Source organism: Taudactylus pleione, unplaced genomic scaffold (assembly GCF_031769625.1).
Source record: "Taudactylus pleione unplaced genomic scaffold, aTauple2 ptg000012l, whole genome shotgun sequence".
In the NCBI taxonomy this organism is placed as follows: Eukaryota; Metazoa; Chordata; class Amphibia; order Anura; family Myobatrachidae; genus Taudactylus; species Taudactylus pleione.
In genome coordinates, this window is record NW_028284415.1 from 3,550,828 (window position 1) to 3,570,592 (window position 19,765).

Genomic DNA, 19,765 nt, shown 5'->3' on the forward strand with positions numbered 1-19,765 from the left:
CAACTGTAGAGCCTTGTTATTTAACCTTTTGCAAGTCGTGCTTTACATAGACACACAGCTCCTCCCTCGTGTTACTGGCCTAGACAGCAGAAAATCCTCTAACCTGTCTCATTTCACACACTGAGTTTCTATGGTAACCAATGACAGACCCCAGTAATCTCTGATCTCCGACATGTTGAAGGGCCTCAAGGGGAGGTTTATCAGTGATTCACCATCTTTTATCTGAACACTGTCACTGTGTCTATTATATATTCTGAGCATTGGCTTGTAATTTAGTGTCAGACAAGGAAAATAAAATAAGCTCTTGACAGTCATTGTTGAGTGCAAAATACAAATATTCCTGTACATTGTGAGCTTTTTTTTTTCAATTAACCATTTTGCTTCTGAGCTCTGAACTGGAGTTGAGACCAGAAAGGTGTTCTCTGTTTACGTCAGCCATGTATTTAATAGAATACTTTTTACTTGTGGACTCTGGAGAAACAAAAAAACATGCAAACTCTCCTGAACCAAGTATATAGTTGTCCCTGGCAGGGAATGAGTTAAAATGGACTGGTTTGGGACAAACCCATGTAAACAGTCAAAGCAACAAAATGATAATGCCCCACACTTCAGTCAACTGAGGTTAGTAGCAAAATGGGCAAACATTTATCCAAAATTGCTGCTCTGAGTAAGACGCATTTGCTGAACTCATGCTTATGTGAGAACGCCACTTCCCATTCCGCCTCTATAGATGTAAGACTCAATAGGATGGATTCAATTAGCTGTGCATTTATTCACCTATTACACTAAGCAGATTCTACTCGCAACTCCTTAGGCTGTGAAAAGAATCTGCCTTCTGTGGGTAACGCACAGAAGCTGCCGAGACCCATTACGGCAGCTTCCATGCAAGGTTGGATCTGCCCAATTAGCTTACAAAGCGCCCCACTCTGCCACCGGCCATTTGCATATGTTTATGATCAGGAAAAGCACAGTGCAAAAATACTCAAACTATCCCGCTTCATCTGGCCTGATGCTGACTCTTCAGCAGCCCCTTGGTGTGCAAGGGATAAAAAGTCATGTTACGTTATAGCTCATAGCAGTCATAACATAGAATAAATGGCGTACTCTACTTTCCTGGGAGTAAGCTTAATGCATGCAAGGCTAAACATCTGTGATATCCGCCATTTTATGCCCAGAAAGGTTCCCTACAAAGCCATTTCCTTTCTGAAAGGATATACGGTATGAATAGGAAAATGTCTTCAACATAAACAACACACTTGTCTGTAATGTTCTGTTTGATTTGCATTTCAGAAAAATAAAACGCATTTATGGGTAACACGGATATATCCTTAGTATAAAGCCGGTAGTATTTTAGAATTACAGATTTTTTTTCACAGAAGCCTTCTTTAAACATATAACATATTAACTTCAAACTGTGAATTATGAACCTGTGCCATCCTACACCGATATTCTGCCAGTACCTCAATAAACTAGTATAGCATCACATTTTCCTCATCAATCCTTCTCTCCATCACTGTGTTTCCCCAATGCAGATAGATCCCACTATGATATCAGTGCATGAAGAGGGATAAGTTCATCTCCTCTCTCTGTATTATGTTAAGTGCTTCTATTTTTCCATTTTGATCAATTCAGGACACACTGGTATCCGGGACACTCTGGTTACAAGGCATCTAAAGGTTTCCATGAGAGATGTGGAGCCCAGCATACCTGGTACCACTTTCATTTTGTGTCTTACAATTTCCAAAATATAACAAATAGGGTTCATGGCATCCTCACCTGTTACCTTGACAGCATTGGGGTCAGTGGCTCTGTCCATCCCATACTCCAACACATCCAGCATTCCCGGCTGATATAAACAGAAGGCTGGGGTTAATGTGTGCCAATGATATATAGCTCCATGCTAAATGTATTGAAGGCTTTTACATCTTCTAATGACTTTAACTCAATGGTCTCTACATGTCCTTCTGTTGCTGATTTCCCCTCTTTTATTCACACAGGCAGACTTTTGTTGACCTTAAATATTACATGGAAGTTGTTCCAGAATGAAACTGTGTCCATTGCACACGGCTGAACTGTGTTGTATCTAAAGACAACAAATGAAACAATATAAAGTAGAAATCACTCATCCAGCGCTAATCTACATAAACAGCAAAAGAATGTTTCCCAGCTGATTTCGATGTATCATCCACCAACACTTTTATGGGATGGTCTTCCGTTGTAGTCCCCTCATAGGCCCATAATCAAGTGCCAAAAAACAGAGGAGAAAAATAATATAGTAAAGTACAATTTAATATATTATATAAAAACAATCAGGCATTCAACACATCAACGGATATCTCCAAATGGCTGAAATGGTTACAATTACCGGGTAGAGGAAACAACTGTCAACGGGCAGTCCTTAGAGCACTTATGGTAAAGTGTAATGAGGTAGTGCCAGTCCCGGGTACTTCACTGTTCCAAGCTCCAATTCCCTTATTTCCTCTACCCAGTAATTGTTACCCTTTCGGCCATTTGGGATATCCGTTAATGTGTTGAATGCCTGATATATATTATATGATATATTAAATTGTACTTTACTATATTAATTTTCTCCTCTGTATTTTGGCACTTTATTATGGGCCTATGAGGGGACAACAACGGAAGACCATCCCATAAAAGTGTTGGTGGATGATACATCGAAATCGGCTGGGAAACATTCGTTTGCTGATTATTTAGATTAGCACTGGTTGAATGATTTCTACTTTATATTGCATTTCTATTGGTGAAGGTGTGAGGAAAACTTCTTATAGTTATCCACTATACCCAGGGGCAGAACTATGGGAGACAATGGAGGCGCCTGCTGCCGGGCTCCAGCTCTGAAGGGGCCCCTTGTCCACAACATATTCACCCCACTTAGGGCTGTAACTATATACCCAGAGTGTACCATCACGGCCGCCCAATACACGGCACCCATTCCCGGCACCCAAGAAACCACCATACACTAGTGGAGAGCTCCATGTCAGCTGCTGCCTTCGTCTATCTATAGCCTGTCTGCATGCAAATTACTACAGCTGTGACAGGGGGGCATCAAATTAAAACTTGCCTCCGGGCATCTGGGATGAACTTACGCCACTGACTATACCGGCTGCTTTTCTGTCTTTTCTGCACACCTAAGCACTCATCACTGTGTTTCCAACAAATTAAACAAATCTGCTCAAAATATGTACAGTAATAATGACCTTTGTGAAAAATAGAGCAAGCCAGTGTGATGCTGTAACGTATTAGAAAGAAACTGCATAATGCTATGTGCAATAACTGTATTTGAAGATGGAAGAACCTTGATATCATCTTTATTTCTCAATCTATGACTTTGTTGACTGTCCTGCCCTCTTGAGTAGAACATCCAGGTGCTCCATGATGCAGGATATAAGTTGCACTAAGGGTAAGTGATGAGGGCATTCACAATAAGGAGTTATTGAACACCCTGCTACTCCATGACATCACAGCCCTACTTGTTGAGCGCTATCACATAGCACTTGTGGAGAAGGGAGAGGAAGTCAGTTTAGCACACGTGCAGAGCTGAGTTTCTCTTTACGTAAAAAAACTCTGCCATTAATTACACATGCAGCAGAACTAATTATTTAAGTAACACCGAATGCACTACTTAAATAACCAGTTCTACACATGGCAGAGCTTGTTACATAATGGCAGTGCCTTTAAGTAACATCTAAATGTCACTTAAGCTGTAAATAAGCAACGCTATTTAGGGGTGCTAATTTGCATAGAGCACAACTACTTACCTATGTTATTTTAACACCTCTTCCTTAGTTAAGTAAGGTGTTCCTAAAGGCCCTTACTAAACATATTTTACAGAACCTGAAGAAGTATCTGGGTGACAGCACAGACCTCCTAACACAGCTTCTGATTTGACGGTGGTATTGCAGGAGCTATGTTTTTCTTTTTCTTAAATAGGATTATACACAAGATGACATTAGCTGGAGAAGAACCAGTCACGTCTGTATACTCATGCTGCAGGGGAAGTATATTCTGGTGACCTTGTATCAGTGAAGCACTGTGACTGGACAATAAGTAATTCAGCTGTTACATTAGTATACACAACATATTTCCTTGTACATCTGTGCAATCCTTTGCATGCTCCTCATACTTTTGGGCACCAGTGGTGTATGCTATAGGGATTTTTTCTGTTTAAATAGGGAGCTTGCAGACCTGAGAAATATATTATCATGAAGGCACACTAATGATTCTTTACATAGTGGAGGAATTTATTAAAATTGGTGGAAGGAGAGAAAAGATGCTGTAGCACATAGCAACCAATTTGCTTTATTGGTCATTTTTCTATGCACCTTATAAAATTAAAGTGAACACTTGACTGGGTTGTAACACTTCTTTTTTATTGACAGCCATTTACATTAATGTCCTCCAATGGGTAGCAACATACAATAGAATTTGTGTTTACTGTTGGTGAATAAATATGTTAATTTCATGGTTAGCATTCAGGAAAGTTTGACACTGGTCTACTTACAGGTGGTCGGTGAACCAGCCAGTATGCCTTTTCCTGGCAGTCCAGCACCACACGGTCAGATTTCTTACGCTCCTTTCCAGCCCTGAAATAATAATTCATGTTACAATTTAGGTGTATAGTCATAGAGTGGATAATAATTTATCTATCTAATATATGAAATCACTCTGTGTTAGAAACATACACTACACATCAGCCTTATGGGTCTATTTACTAGGCTGTGTTAGAAGATAAAGTGAACGGTGATAAGGTACCAGCCAATCAGCTCCTAACTGCCATTTTTCAAATACAGCCGGTGACATGGCAGTTAGGAGCTGATTGGTTGGTACCTTATCACCGTTCACTTTTTCTCCTAACACAGCTTAGTAAATAGACCCCTTAGCTTAGAGCTGTGTTCTCTGCAGAGGTACAGAACAAAACCAATGATCTGTTTTAGGGTCTTGCAATATTAGAAACTGGATCAAAAAGATACATTTAGTGAGTAGAGGTAGTCTGAGATCTAAATATTATTACTGATTATACTTAGAAGTTCCAATGTTCCATAGACTGTTAATCACAATGATGTTTAGAATGGGACGTAATTACCTAATTTAGTGCTTCCAAGGTTCAATGAGTTTAATATGAAAAAAAAAAAAAGATATATACACAGCAACTAGACAACTTTCAGAGGAGCTCATACCTAACGACATAGTATAGAAGGTAATTGGGACAAATTAATTTTGCTGTGGCACACACATAAAATAAGGAGGGGGGGGGTCCGTCCAAATTGTGGGCAAGCCCAGTAATAATACTAGGCTGTTTCCCCTCAAAAAGCTGTGAATTGTCCCAGGCATCTGCTATCATTATTATTATTATTATCATTACTATCATCCCAACATCCAACGATTTGAGACATACGTGTCCGTTGTGAGGTATGGGAGCAATTCAACTGTTCTTAAAAAAGGTGCAGGGCAAGTAACGTGGACTATTATGAAGCCCTTATGTACATTAGCCATTTCCGTACACGCTCTCATTAACAGTTTATGCAGCAATCTAAAAGCTGTCAGAGCAGGTATCCTTCACTTTAACCCAATCCAGAAAAAAAACAAATCAATAGGACAGCACCGTAACAATATACATAGAAAAAAAGAATCACCATTTACACCTCACCCAATAAAAGTTTAAACATAATTCTGTTCAGAGTGAGACTGATGTGGAATGAAGAGGTTAACTAACCACGCAGCTCCACTCTGCTAGACACTGCGCACTCACTTGTACTGCTCTTTCGCCTGCATAATGATAAAGTCCCATTTGTGGTTAATTTTCTTATTTAAATTGCTGTAGTTTTCCTGGAACAGAAAAAGAGGAAGGAAAATCTAATTAGCTTTTAAGAAAATTAACATAAACTATGAAGTATCCAGGGAGATCACAATGATTCTGCAAAGAAACATTAGGAAAATATTTAGCAGCAGTTATCTCTGGCCAATGGCAGACTATTATAAGGGAGCTGAGTGTGTTCAGAGTTTTGGCACTGTCAATTGTCCCAGATCTTCCCATTAAAATGCTCTGGTATTTGGAAATATTGTCTTAGTGAGTTGTGTGATTACATCTAAAGACTCCATGTAGCCCTTACTGACATCCCCCCTTACTGTACACTACTGCAGCATGCTATTGAACATTTCTGTTTTTCTCTTATTGTTGTTTTTTCTCTATTTGATTTCATTTATCCATAACCTTTGCTAAAAATCTAATTATAGAATACCCACATCTTTTTCCTGGTACCAGTATGACCTAGACAAAGGGTAAACGAAGCTCTGAGGTTTGTTAAATATTCTGATGAACTTGGGGAAATGTTCCTGATAGTTATTGTTTTATGAGGCTCAATGTGTATATTAATACATTTGGATAAAGGGATTTGTTTTTTGTTTACATTTCAGGGGTCAATCCAATTAGGTGCGAGTCCTTCACACCCGCGAGTAAGTTACGGTACCGCCAGACTCTCACATTTCTGTTTAGAGCCCCATAGGGTTGCAAGCAAAAATCTGCGAGTCCGGGAAGAGATCAGGCTGCAAAGGGGATGAATTGCCGTTCCAACGGCAAATTGCACCTATTTGGGTTGACCCCAAAGAGTCTAGACATAAAAGTATGTGTAGTTGGAACACGTGGATGAGTCTGCTATTTCTTGGGGCACTCTTGCAGTCATTGAACTACAAGTCTCAGCAAGACGTGCCTGCCTGCCAGTAAAGTGTAAACTTTGAATCACCAAAAGACTACACTTCCCCCTAAAGCTTTTAATCAATTTAGGGAACAAATTTACAGAATTGTCAGTGGCTGAATCTCTAGCAAGTCACAATATTGAGTGATAAAACAAATCATACAATAACAGTATTGCATGTAAAGGCTGCAGATAAAACTCACCTTTTCATATTCTTCTAAAAAACCTTTTTTGCGGATATTTTTCTTTGCAAGGTAAATTGCTGCCAACGAAAAAAAAAATAATTAATATAATGTGATAACAAGGATCAATGTTCATTCTCCACACCAATAGATACTAATAGATCAGCTGAATCTTTCTTCTCCCTATACTGCACACTACAGAATCTCTCTCCACCGTCACATTTGCATAAGAAGTAATTGGCATAATGGAGGCGTAGCCATCAAAAAAAGTTTATAGACAGATGAAAAAAAAAAAATACTACAAGCACAGGGCCTGATTCAGAGCCGCTCGTAAGCGGCCGCTCGTTCGCTCCGAGCGATGTTCGCACATCTGCGCATGCGTATGGGTCATAATGAACATGTGGCAACCAGTCATTGCGGTCGGAAATCGAGCGCTTGCAAAATAGCGAGTGCCTGCTAATTTGAGTGACAGAATGAGGCGTTTGTGGGTGGTAACAGGGGAAGGTGCTTGAAAACGGGGAGTGGTGATCCGAACGCAGGCGTGCCAAACGGTCAAAACGGGCTTTTTTAGGGTGTGCATAATTAACAAAGCAGCGTCATCGACCACGTCACTTGGTTGTTTCTTAGCCTGAACTGTTCGTATGATTGCGGTAGGGAAATCCTACCACAAGCACTGCGAGCAGTTCATACGCCTTTCGATGTACTCGATTAATCAAATAAATAGCGGAGATGACGTATGATGCGAGCGGCCAGGGGGCGTCTTTACAAAATAGCAAGCACATGTTTCGTTCGCTCGCTCAGACATAGAGGCGTCAACACACCGCAAAGAACGAGTGCTCAATTTAAATAGCCGGCCCCTTTTTCTGAATGAGCGAGCGCAAATAGCGTCCGACTCTGAATCAGGCCCACAGTCTCCTTCTACCTTCCCCAGTAAATTACCATAGGTATGTTCTCAGAAGAAAAGTGTATTACAGTGTTTCATTGTATACCAATATATGCCACTCTCTTTCTAATGCCGCCCTCACTTTAACACTAGTTTTGGCCTGTACGCTATATTATAAGGGGGAAGCACTTTATAAATGTGATATATAAGAACTTTAAAATGACTGTGCTATTGTATCAGGGTCTGATTATTCATTAACAGAAATGTTACATATTTTGCTTGCTATCAATTTGATGGTACAGATTATTATAGAAAGTACACACAGAGGTACAGTAAATGCAATGTCCTGCATTATTATCTTAGCTAGAGCATTGTATGGGAATCCTCCTCTGGTATATGCCTCTGAAACACAATAAATGTCACATATTGACTGGTAAAATCCAATCCACAATCTTCCTCAGTATTTGCCTTCTCCTGTAAAACATAAAAGTCTCCCACCTCCTGTTATTATATACAGTAACTGTCTTAGACCAGCTAGTACAGGACATAGGCTTTATACTCACCATAATCTGTGTCCTCTGCAGGCCACTGTTGTGTTGGCCAAAAATATGGTGTCTAAAGGGACGAAACCAAATATTAACTTTAATTTTAATTTCATTCCCTCTAGTCAAACTTATATTATTACATTAATATTACTGGAATATGCTATGTGACATATTACAATACAACTATCTATAGAAGAGGCAGGTATTACCAGCACACACTATGCGCTACCATAATATTCATATATTGTACCATTACACAACTACAAAATAGCCCATACCTGAAAACTGCACCCCCTATTTTATACACCTACAAAGTAGCCTATACCTGGAAACTGCACTGCCTCCTTTACTGTATAGACCTACAAAGTAGCCTATACCTGGAAACTGCACTGCCTCTTTTACTGTATAGACCTACAAAGTAGCCCATACCTAGAAACTGTGCTCACTCTTTTACTATATATACCTACAAAATAGCCCACACCTGTAAAGTGCACCCCCTCTTTTAGACACCTACAAAATAACCTATACCTGGAACCTGCACCACTTTTTTATACAGTACAACTAAAAAATAACTTATACCAGAAAAATGCACCCCTCTTTTATACACCTACAAAATAACCTATACCTGGAACCTGCACCACTTTTTTATACAGTACACCTATAAAATAACTTACACCAGAAAAATGCACCACCTCTTTTATACACCTACAAAATAACCTATACCTGGAAGCTGTACCACCTCTTTTATACACCTACAAAATAACCTACATCTGGAACCTGCACCACCTCTTTTATACACCTTCGTTACACCCCAGTGATATCCTTCACACATGGAACCTTCCCCCTCATTGATACACAAAATAACAATCAGTACCCCCAACACCTTTGCCCTGCACCCCCATTTTATACTCCAGCCTTACCCTGCCACCTGGAACTTTTGCTCCATCCAGTATTTCTAACGCGTGGAACATTCACATCATCATTAAACCCTAACAGTTTCTCCAGCAGCAGAAGCCTATATCCAATCATTACATCCCAGCAGTATACCTGATGTATGCAAAATTCACATCTTCAGAATTCCCCATACCTGGAGCCTGCACCACCTCTTTTACACAGCTGCAAAATTCTATGTACCTGGAACCTGTTCCCCTATCTTGATACCCCACCACCTGGATCCTTTTACTCATCATTACACATGAAATATTCAACCCATCACTACAACCGAGCAGTGCTCCCACAACTGTAGCCTTTATGCAATCATTATAATACTATAATTATATAATATAATTACACCCCAGTAGTTTCTTTGTCAACAGAAACCTTCACCCCATCATTACACCCCAGCAGTATCTCCCACACCTGGAACCTGTATAGGCTGTTGTCTGCCTTCAGAATGAGGTTTGTGGGTTCCTGCAAAGGGTAGATGTAGCCACATTTCACCATCAGATTACCAAGATGCTGCCCTTCTGCAAAACAATGAATACAGTAGAGATATTAAAAGGACAGTAACACAACAAATAAATACACTTTATATACACACAGTTGGCTCTTGCCTGTGCTATGAAATGGGGGGAGAACAGGTGGGGCTGTGATAAGTAACAGGTAAGACCACAGCACGTAACTGCATCATGTTACAGGAAAGTAAAGGACCTACAGGGCAAGGTGGCATCTGAGGAGGTGGAAAAGTGCGCACAGCTAAACCAGTAGTAAGTTAGCTGGTCTAGGCAAAGACTGATTGTCCAGGGAAAATGGGAGTTTATTAAGACAACTAGAAGGGGTAAATTTACTAAAGTGAGAGTTTATAGAAGTGAGTTTTAAAAGTGATGTTGCCCATAACAACCTTTCAGATTCTCGCTATTATCTTCTAGAAGGTGCTACTTAAATGCTATGGGCAACATCACTTTTAAAACTCACTTCTAAAAACTCTCACTTTAGTAAATTTACCCCGAAGTGTGGATCCACAATGTTTGACACCTTGTAAATGAGCCAAAAACTATTACAGCTCGTGAAAAGGTTTTGTAGCTGGAGATCTCATCTACAGAAATTTGTCAGTTGTATATGCAGGATGTCCCCCAGTGCAATGCAGAGGACTACAATTACCAGCAATGATATGCGAGTCTCATCTTATATTTCTTTCCTGATTTTTAATGTGTAATTTAGAAAATACAATTTTGCTGAATAATTACTGTGCATATTTATTAGTAAAACAGAAAACATACAGGGCCTTACAGAAAAAGTACACTTAAAACACAAAAGAACATATGTATTAATGGAAACATATCATAACTATAAAGAATCAATAATAGATGGAAAGATTTGTTGGAGGAGATTGCTGTTTCCTCATCAGGTCCCGTTTCCATAGTAACAGAATGCGCGACCTCCGACTCAATGCGCATGAGCGGCTTACCAAGCTTTCTTCTTCCTCCTTAGTAGTAGGACGTGCCCACGAGTGTCCCTGTGTGTCAATGAACTTACGTCGTCACCACTAACCACTGTGTCAACACCACTTATAACTGTGTAACCACCGCTGACAAGTCCTACTACCACCACTGCGTGTATACAGTATTATGCTGCGCAAAGCCCAAGCACAGAACGCTACCTCCGTTAACCTGCTCCTGGCTGGATAGGTATCAAACTGCATGTATTTTAGATGTGCTGCATTAACCCTGTGTTGTCACACACCCAGTTGTTCTACCTGTTTAATAACCCAAAGATCTGGTTAAGCTATTTAATGTGTGGACTGACATCATTCACACACTGCCGCCACCTACATCAACAGTTATAGGTTCTCTCAATAGGTTATGGGCCCAGGCTGCCAAACTCCCAAGCTGCCAGCGTGTGCTGAAAAACTATACTGTAATGGTGCATACACACGGTACGATCAGTCAGCGATAACGATATTGCTAACTAACTCATTCTGCACCTTCCCGGAGTGCTGGATGATCGATATCGATGATCCAGCACACCACCAACTCACCAACGACAGCCAACGACCCTATAGTAACCTGGTCGATATCGACCAGGTTGGCCTGCATGCACAGGAGATGGACGATATCATTATCGTCCATACGTGCCCGCGCATCGCAGGTTATTGGTGGGTTACACGGGACCAAAAAATGCATGATATGAACGATAACGATATGATCGATATCATCGTGCATTTTACTCGTCCCGTGTGTACGCACCATTAGAACTCTGCACTGTTCTGTCATGTTATCTGGCAATATCCATTCCCCGCCAGTAGGGGTCGCCAGGCCTTTTTGTTATGTGAACTGCGGTACTGGTCCTTACCAGAGGTGTTGCTCCTCTGACTCTTTATGAAACCAGGGGTCAGGTAATGGATGAGTCAATCACCAGTATAAACTACACCTGACACCTGCCTATTGTCACGGCCAGGGTATTTCAGCATGGCGCTAGGCGGGTGTTACCTGTGAGGTGGTTGTGGCGCGGGCTGTCTGGTGGCGGAGCTGGTGTCTGGCGGGGGGCTTTGGCTGCGCGCGTTGTTGTGCGGCCCTGTTGTCACTCTGCGCTGGTGAGGCCTGGCGACGTCTCCGTTCCGTTTGGCATGGGCGCCGCCATCTTGCCTTCTGGCCATGTGATGCGGCTGGCCAATCCTGGTGAGTCACATGTTCCCTCCGGCCAGTAACAGCACGGCATGGGGTATTTAGGAAGGGTCAGTGCCTTCCTTCTTTGCCAGTGCAACGTGCATCTCAGCCTAGCTGAGAGGGAGTTCTCTGTGCTTTCCTGTTCCTGTGAATTCGCTGTCTGCCAGTCTGCCTGTCAGCTCCTAGCTCCCACTGGACTACCCCGCTTCCTCCATCACCCTTGCCATACCTGAGTGCCTGAGCCTGCTGACATCCTGCGCTTCAGTTTACTACCTGCAAACCTGGCTTGATTATTTTCAGTTCACTACCTGCAAACCTGGCTTGATTATTTTCAGTTTCACTACCTGCACACCTGGACAGCTCTAATTGTTTCTACTTGGACATTAACCCTTTGCTCCCACCACAGAACTCTTGTGCACATTTATATATTCCTGGACTTTTATTTTCTGCCACATTATATGTCTACTCAAGCACTTATTAAAGATCCTAGTTTTATTTTCAAATCTGCTTCTGTGATCGCTCCTGCTTCCACCTAGGGCCAACAAACAACCCAGAACATAACACCAATTTAGTCTGCCTGAACTCAGCACTCATTGCTGTGTCACCAATGTTTCCTGCTCATATATATGGACCAATGTTCCTGTAATGTTTCCTGCAATATTTCTGGATTGCTGTTAATATTTCTGTGCCTGCCAAACCAAGGGAACTCTGGCACTTTTCAGGTTATCCTCCTGCTATGTAGTATTACCATTGTTTCTAGACTTGTGTTCTTACTTGTTGCTGTGCTCTGTGTCTGTCAAGCAAAGGAATGGCTGCCATTCACTCTGCTTCTAATATTATTATTGCAGTACTCCCCTTAGTCTGCTTTGCCAATTTCATCTATATTGCTAAATTCATCTGCTTTATCAAGCTTACCTGCATTTCCGTCATTGTATCATCCCTCAATAAATATAATTCTAAATTTACTATTACAGTCTGTTACTTGTGGTTCAACTGCACCCAGTGGGTTGATAACAGATACCAATAATGCAGTTGACGCAGCAACACGGAATAAAAGGACTTCAGTGAGTACAGAAAAGACCTTTATTCATACCATAGGTAAAAATGTATGCTACTAATGCAAGTATTGGTGTATTGGGAGAGCAAAATGGCTACTGACAGCCATTTTCATTCATGGTTCTTATGTGTGTATCAGACATGAAGTGGTACAGGAATGTGGAAAGCAGACAAGCCATAAATCCTTTAGGCGTTGTCTTTTGCGATGTACGCCTGCGTTAAGTTTTAGAAAGTTCTTATCAGTAGTTAACCAATAGAGTAGTTTGAAATAGGTTCATACCCATATTAGTAAAGTTAGCTGGGTATGACAAGTAGGATGCTATATAAACAAGAGACAAAGGAGATTCGAGCGGCCTGCCCTATGCCTGGATCAGACTGCAGCTGGTGGCCAGGGAATTGTTCGTCCAGAGATAGAGGCTCCTGGATTGTGTAACCATTTTATATTCCGAAGCTAAGTAACTATTATTCTTTTATATCTTGCATCTTTTTTCAAGATACTGGTTTGTGAGGCTTAATTAACCTTTTGTATCCAAGAACCTTATTTCGTTCCACCGGGAACCATTGGATTCACCAAACTAACGGGCTCTGAGAATTTATGCTACATGGAAGTTTGCAATGCAAATGCAGTTAAAGAGGGAAATAATATGGAAAGTCCCTAGGGATCCAGTAAACCCCAATCCTGATGATGTGGATAAAGTCATGGGAACCATAGGTCTGGCTGTAGAGCAGCAAGTGTATTCCATTATTCACGGGAAAGTGACAGCACACGAAATGTGGGTAGCATTACAGATGTCTTATTCGGACAAAGGCTCATCCTGAGGCACACTCTGTATGGCCCTATGCTAAGTGGATGTAAAATTATGAATAATAATATTTAGATATGGTGCTATCTATCTTTCAGCAGTTAACTTCAGTAGGCGTCCAAGTAGAAGACGAGGAGGTAGCAATGGTGATACTGCAAAGCCTTACGGTAGAGTATGATTTCTTAGTAGTTGCTTTGGAGTCATGCACTACCAAGGTGTCAACGGAGTTTGTACAGGTCAAGCTACTGCAGTTTCAAGAGGGCATACCTTTTGAGACCAAAGCTGAGAATTCTACTCTGCTCTCAAAGGGTGTAAAGTTTAAAAAGTCCAAGAACAAGTGCTTTAAGTGTCATAAATGAGGACATAAGGCTTCAGAATGTAAAGCAAGTGACCCAAGTGGTATTTTGTCATGCAAGTGTAACAGAAAGAAGCTAAGTACTACAAAAACTTGTGATGCTGGACATATCAATAGCTGAAAGTGTGCCAGAGCTTGAAACCACAGATACAAATGATCACTCACAGAGCAGGAGCTCTACGTTTCCTTAGGGGTAGTATTGGATATTATACTACCCTGAAAAACTTCAGAATAGGATGAAACAAGTAAGGCCCCTTACAGACTTGTCCTCCTACATTTATTCTCAATACGCCACGCAGAACAACATTAAAGGCGTGAGTGAGCTGCCAGGTCCTGTGCAACTCTGCTAGCGTCAGACTTTTGCTGAAAATGGGTCTAAGTTGCAATGCGATGTAACTAGGATGCATAATGAGACTGTGATGACTAATTTGAAATGCGACACTTGTATATCTGTGTGCAACTGAGTCTGTAAATGGAACTTAGCACTTCATATGCTGATTCAGAGACTCAGTCGCACACAGATATACAAGTGTCACATATCAAATTAGTCAGCACAGTCTCCTGGTGCATCCTAGTCACATCACATTTTCGGCAAAAAATTATGCGAAAAAGACACCCGGCACTAGCAGAATCTAATAGGACATGGCACATCGAGAAGGGTTATTTGGTGCGACTGCAGCAAAGATGTGCGAGGATACATCTGTACCTACTCTCACAACTATATGGACTTTTTGGACTTACCTCACATGGAACATACTTGGAGAGCTGAGTACACCTTATGCGGGGGAATCCACTGGGACTATAAATCCTCCTAGCACAGATACTTTTTCCTATAACAAGTTAATACGTTTTTTTTTATTATTATTATTTCTTTATTTTTGTCAAATATATATATTTTATTTTGAAGTTATCTGTCTGTTGTTTTGAATAAATGTACCATTTTTATCACAAATTTATTGGCATATGTGGACAAATTATGTTTTCACATGTGCGGAGTGGAAGAGCCATTTAACATTATAGGACATAAGAAACATGACAGATAAGATTATTTATTTTGTACATACAACTGCATAATAAGAGCATGTGATAACTTTAAAGGATCTATTGCACTTTTAGCACAAGTCACTTTATTGGTCAGCATTATTGCACTATTGTAGTCTCTCTTTTGTATATTGCTGAGTTGAATCAATCTGGGGCTCACTGTGGACATACTGGGCCTGATTCAGAGGCGCTCGCTTTGAATCAGGGCGGGCGCAGGTTTTTTTAGTTGCGGCCTCTTGGCCGCTCCCATAGCTGTGGGTTACCACCCACAGCTATTGCGAGCGGCCATGATGATGGTCGCGATGGTCAAGACCATCGCGACCATCGGGCTTGCGATGAGACCCTTGTGGTAGGGTCTCGTGGCCGCAAGCCCCAGAGAGCTTCTTTCTCAAATAGAGCCGGAAGCTCTCTCACTGACATCACTGATGATGTCAGTGGGGCCGCCCACAAACGGCAGGCGTTCGCATGGGAACGCCTCCGTTTGTGAAGCCACCCCCCGCCACGCCTACAAAATGGGGCGAGCTGTCGATCAACATCGACAGTTGTCCCTTTTGTAGTGAGTCCCGGAGCGAGCACTTTTTGCGCTCGCTTCGGAGCTCGCGCGTGCGCACTGGGCCACCATCGACCCGCTTGCGAGTACAATGCGCTTGCGAGCGGGTCTGAATCAGGCCCACAGTACTGTGCAAAAGTTTTTGGCAGGTGTGGAAAAAATGCTGCTAAGTAAGAATGCTTTCAAACATAGAAGTGTTAATAGTTTATTTTTATCAATTAACAAAATGCAAAGTGAATGAACAGAAGACAAATCTACATCAAATCAATATTTGATGTGACCACCCATTGCCTTCAAAACAGCATTAATTATTCTAGGTACACTTGAACACAGTTTTTGAAGGAACTAGGCAGGGAGGTTGTTCCAAACATCTTGGAGAACTAACCACAGATCTTCTGTGGTTGTAGCCTTGATCAAATCCTTCTGTATCTTCATGTAATCCCAGACAGACTCGATGATGTTGAGATCAGGGCTCTGTGGGGGTCATATCATCACTTCCAGGATTCCTTGTTCTTCTTTACACTGATAGTTCTTAATGACTTTGGCTGTATGTTTGGGGTCGTTGTCCTGCTGCAGAATAAATTTGGAGCCAATTAGACGCCTCCCTGATGGTATTGCATGATGCATAAGTACCTGCCTGTACTTATCAGCATTGAGGACACCATTAATCCTGACCAAATCCCCAACCCCATTTGATGAAATGCATCCCCAAACTTTCAAGGAACCTCCACCATGCTTTACTTTTGCCTTCGGCGAATAAACTGCCTTCTGTTACAGCCAAATATTTAAAATTTTGATTCATCAGTCCAGAGCACCTGCTGTCATTTTTCTGCTCCCCAGTTCCTATGTTTTTGTGCATAGTTGAGTCACTTGGCCTTGTTTCCATGTCGAAGGTATGGCTTTTTGGTCGCAAATCTGCCATGAAGACCACTTCTGGCCAGACAGTAGATGGGTGTACCTGGGTCCCACTGGTTTCTGCTAGTTCTGAGCTGACGGCACTGCTGGACATCTTCAAATTGCGAAGAGACGTAAGCATGATGTGTCTTTCATCTTATGCACTAAGTTTCCTTGGCCGACCACTGCATCTACGATCCTTAAAGTTGCTAATTTATTTGTGCTTCTTCAAAAGAACTTGAACAGCACATCTTGAAACCCCAATCTGCTTTGAAATATTTGCCTGGGAGAGACCTTGGTGATTCAGTATAATGACCTTGTGTCTTGTTGCTGTGCTCAGTCTTGCCATGGTGTATGAACTGTGACCTGAAACAGTCTTCTACAACCTCACCTTTGTAGAGTTTTCTGTTCCTAACCCAGTTTTATGCCTCATACACAGCTGTTTCAGTTAATGACTGTGTTTCAGCCTACATATGAAAATGATAATCATTATCATCTGTTTGGTATGATTTGTTAATCATACACCTGACTATAATCCTACAAAATCCCTGACTTTGTGCAAGTGTACCTAGAAGATATGATGCTTTTTTGAAGGCAAAGGGTGGTCACACCAAATATAGATTAGATGTAATTTGTCTACTGTTCATTCCCTTTGCATTTTGTTAATTGATAAAAATAAACAATTAACACTTGCAAAACATTCTTAATATATACAATTTTCTGTCAGATATCTGTCCAATCTGGCTGGTTGGAATGAAAACCTGGTAATGTATGGGAGCAAATGACAATAGTCCATTTGCTTACAAACACTGGAAAATAGTCAAAAATGGTTGTTCAGACAAAATGGTTAAAACACACAAATGTAACCAATTTGAACAATTTTTTTTGTCCTTTTTTCAGTGTTTAAAATCATATGATCGACTGTCATCTGCGCCCATACATTACCAGGTTTTCATTCTAACCAGCCACATTGGACAGATATCTGACAGAAAATTGTATAGTGGATGCTCAGCTTTACTTTGCAGCAGTTTTTCCATACCTGCATAAAACTTTTGCACAGTATTGTACATCTGGTTAAAGAAAAAAATCTGAACCTGAGGTGACATTGTTTTTGCACAAATACGCTTACCTCAAGTTTATGTCTGGTATGCATATATAAATAAGGATTTCCTGTTGAAAATTACCACTAATTCTGAAAATGCTACACTATTAGGTGCTTGTTTCCTCTTCACCCTGTTCTGGATTTATAGTGCCGATCCACTCCCATTGGCACACGGAGGAACAAAAAATAAACTGTTGGGGAAGTGTATTTACCATTATTGGAATTTGGTTATTGTTCTGTAAAATTCACATTATATACTATGAGGTTATTCATTGATAGTAATATTGCAGAGGTGGGAATTCTAGAATTCTATAAGATTTTATGGTTTCTAAGAACGTTATTGCCACACAGACACGTATGCACACAGTGGCAATATCACGCTAGATGGCAATAGTGAGCCATGTATTCTGTGTGGGGCTGAAGGGATCTGCCCACACAGGGTAGAAAAAGGAAGTGTAATGACACCTAAAGGCTTCCTCGTGTACAGAGGTCAGGCAAGGCGGGATGCAATCGGGAAGCCGACTGCCTAAATACCGGCAGCCGGCTTCCCGACTGTCTTATCCCGGCAAGGGTGAAATGCCGGGCGTCTAGATGTAGATGCCCGCATTTCCCCGACGCCGGGAGACCGGCGCCCGGCATCACGATCGTAGTGATGCCGGGCGCCGCGAGCGGACAGCCGCGGGGGGGGTGGAGGGTTAGGTTTAGTGCTCCCCAGGGGGGGACTTAGGGTTAGGCACCCCCCCGGGAGGGTTAGGGTCAGGCTAGGGGGAGGGAGGGTTAGGGTTAGGCACCCCCGGGGGGGACTTAGGGTTAGGCCACCCCCCAAGGGACTTAGGTTTAGGCAGCGGGGAAGGGGGTGGTTAGGGTTAGGCACTTAGAGGGGGGATTAGGGTTAGGCACTTGGGGGGGAAGTTAGGGTTAGGCACCCCTAAGGAGGGTTAGGGTTAGGGGGGTTAGGTTAGTGGATACTTACCTATCCACGATCGGGATTTCCAGCGCTGTCGGGCTTCCGCTGCGTCGCACTCTGCTTCTGTTGGGCTGCCGCTGACGGGAATCGAACCGCCGGCCATGCGGCCGATGGTATTTCATACCAATTCCGGCAAGGCTAACGAGGCAGACCAGTCAGGCTGCCAGAAGGAGACAGTCCAAGTGGGACTGTGGCAGCTACAGGGCCCAGTGTGCCTGGAGGCCAGTGGGGGCCAGGAGGCCGGTGTCTAGACCGGCAAGAGGAACTCTGACTGTTTGTGAGAAGCTGTAGCAGACAAGCTACAGGCTGGGCCCATACTTGCAGGAGGCAGGGAGGACCACAAAAGATACTTTGTGTGAAGACCAGGAGACCATGTTTGTTCCCTGTGAGAGACTAGACAGAGACTTTTGAGAGACTGTGCTACATTTGCAGACTAGCTGCCCATAATAGTCAGGGTTCAAGAAGTGAGTTAGTGCCCTGAATGGGGGCTAGGTGTTTGTTATTTTTGTTCCTGAATGCTGTCAGTAAAGCTCCATTTATTTTTACTTGAAAAGTTTACTTGAAAAGTTGCGTGTGGACCCTTATTATGCACAAAGGCACTGCAGCACTGACCTGCTACTGAGCTAAATTATGCCAAGTTATAACAATATATTATATAGAATGGGGCACTCACCAATAGAAAGTGACGGTTTACTCTATATTCGTCATGCTTACAAGTTCAACATCATTTTGAAGTAAATGTTTTGACCCCATCAGTGGTCTTAGATGCTGCTTCAGCATTGAATCAAATTCAATGCAGATTCCAGATTATCGAGAATCTGTACGTGCGCAGGACCCCTTCTGCACATGTGCAGAACGGGTCCTGCAGGATCACACGCAGCCTCTGCCTTATTGGCAGATAGAGACATTTAAGGGGCGGTGGAGGACAGGGTGCAGCTTTGCAATTCCATCCACTGCTGAATTAGCCCCTTAGTCATAACACAAGTTATTGTTTCAAATTCAAATGCATATATGTAAAATATAAGGTTTGTCCTGTCTCCTCATTGTGTGTGGAGTGGAAGCCTGGGTG

At 42.0% G+C, this 19,765-nt stretch overlaps 1 protein-coding gene across 1 annotated transcript in view; it reads right to left on the reverse strand.

Moving 5' to 3' along the window:
- RGS9 (regulator of G protein signaling 9) overlaps positions 1-19,765 on the reverse strand; it is a 129,155-nt gene that overhangs the window by 50,249 nt on the left and 59,141 nt on the right. Inside the window, exons 4-9 of the mRNA XM_088467998.1 lie at positions 9,683-9,789; positions 8,342-8,393; positions 6,917-6,975; positions 5,771-5,847; positions 4,523-4,604; positions 1,784-1,846 (exon numbers count right to left, since the gene is read on the reverse strand). Of these exons, the coding sequence (XP_088324124.1) occupies positions 1,784-1,846; positions 4,523-4,604; positions 5,771-5,847; positions 6,917-6,975; positions 8,342-8,393; positions 9,683-9,789 (440 nt within the window). The remainder of the gene's footprint in view (positions 1-1,783; positions 1,847-4,522; positions 4,605-5,770; positions 5,848-6,916; positions 6,976-8,341; positions 8,394-9,682; positions 9,790-19,765) is intronic.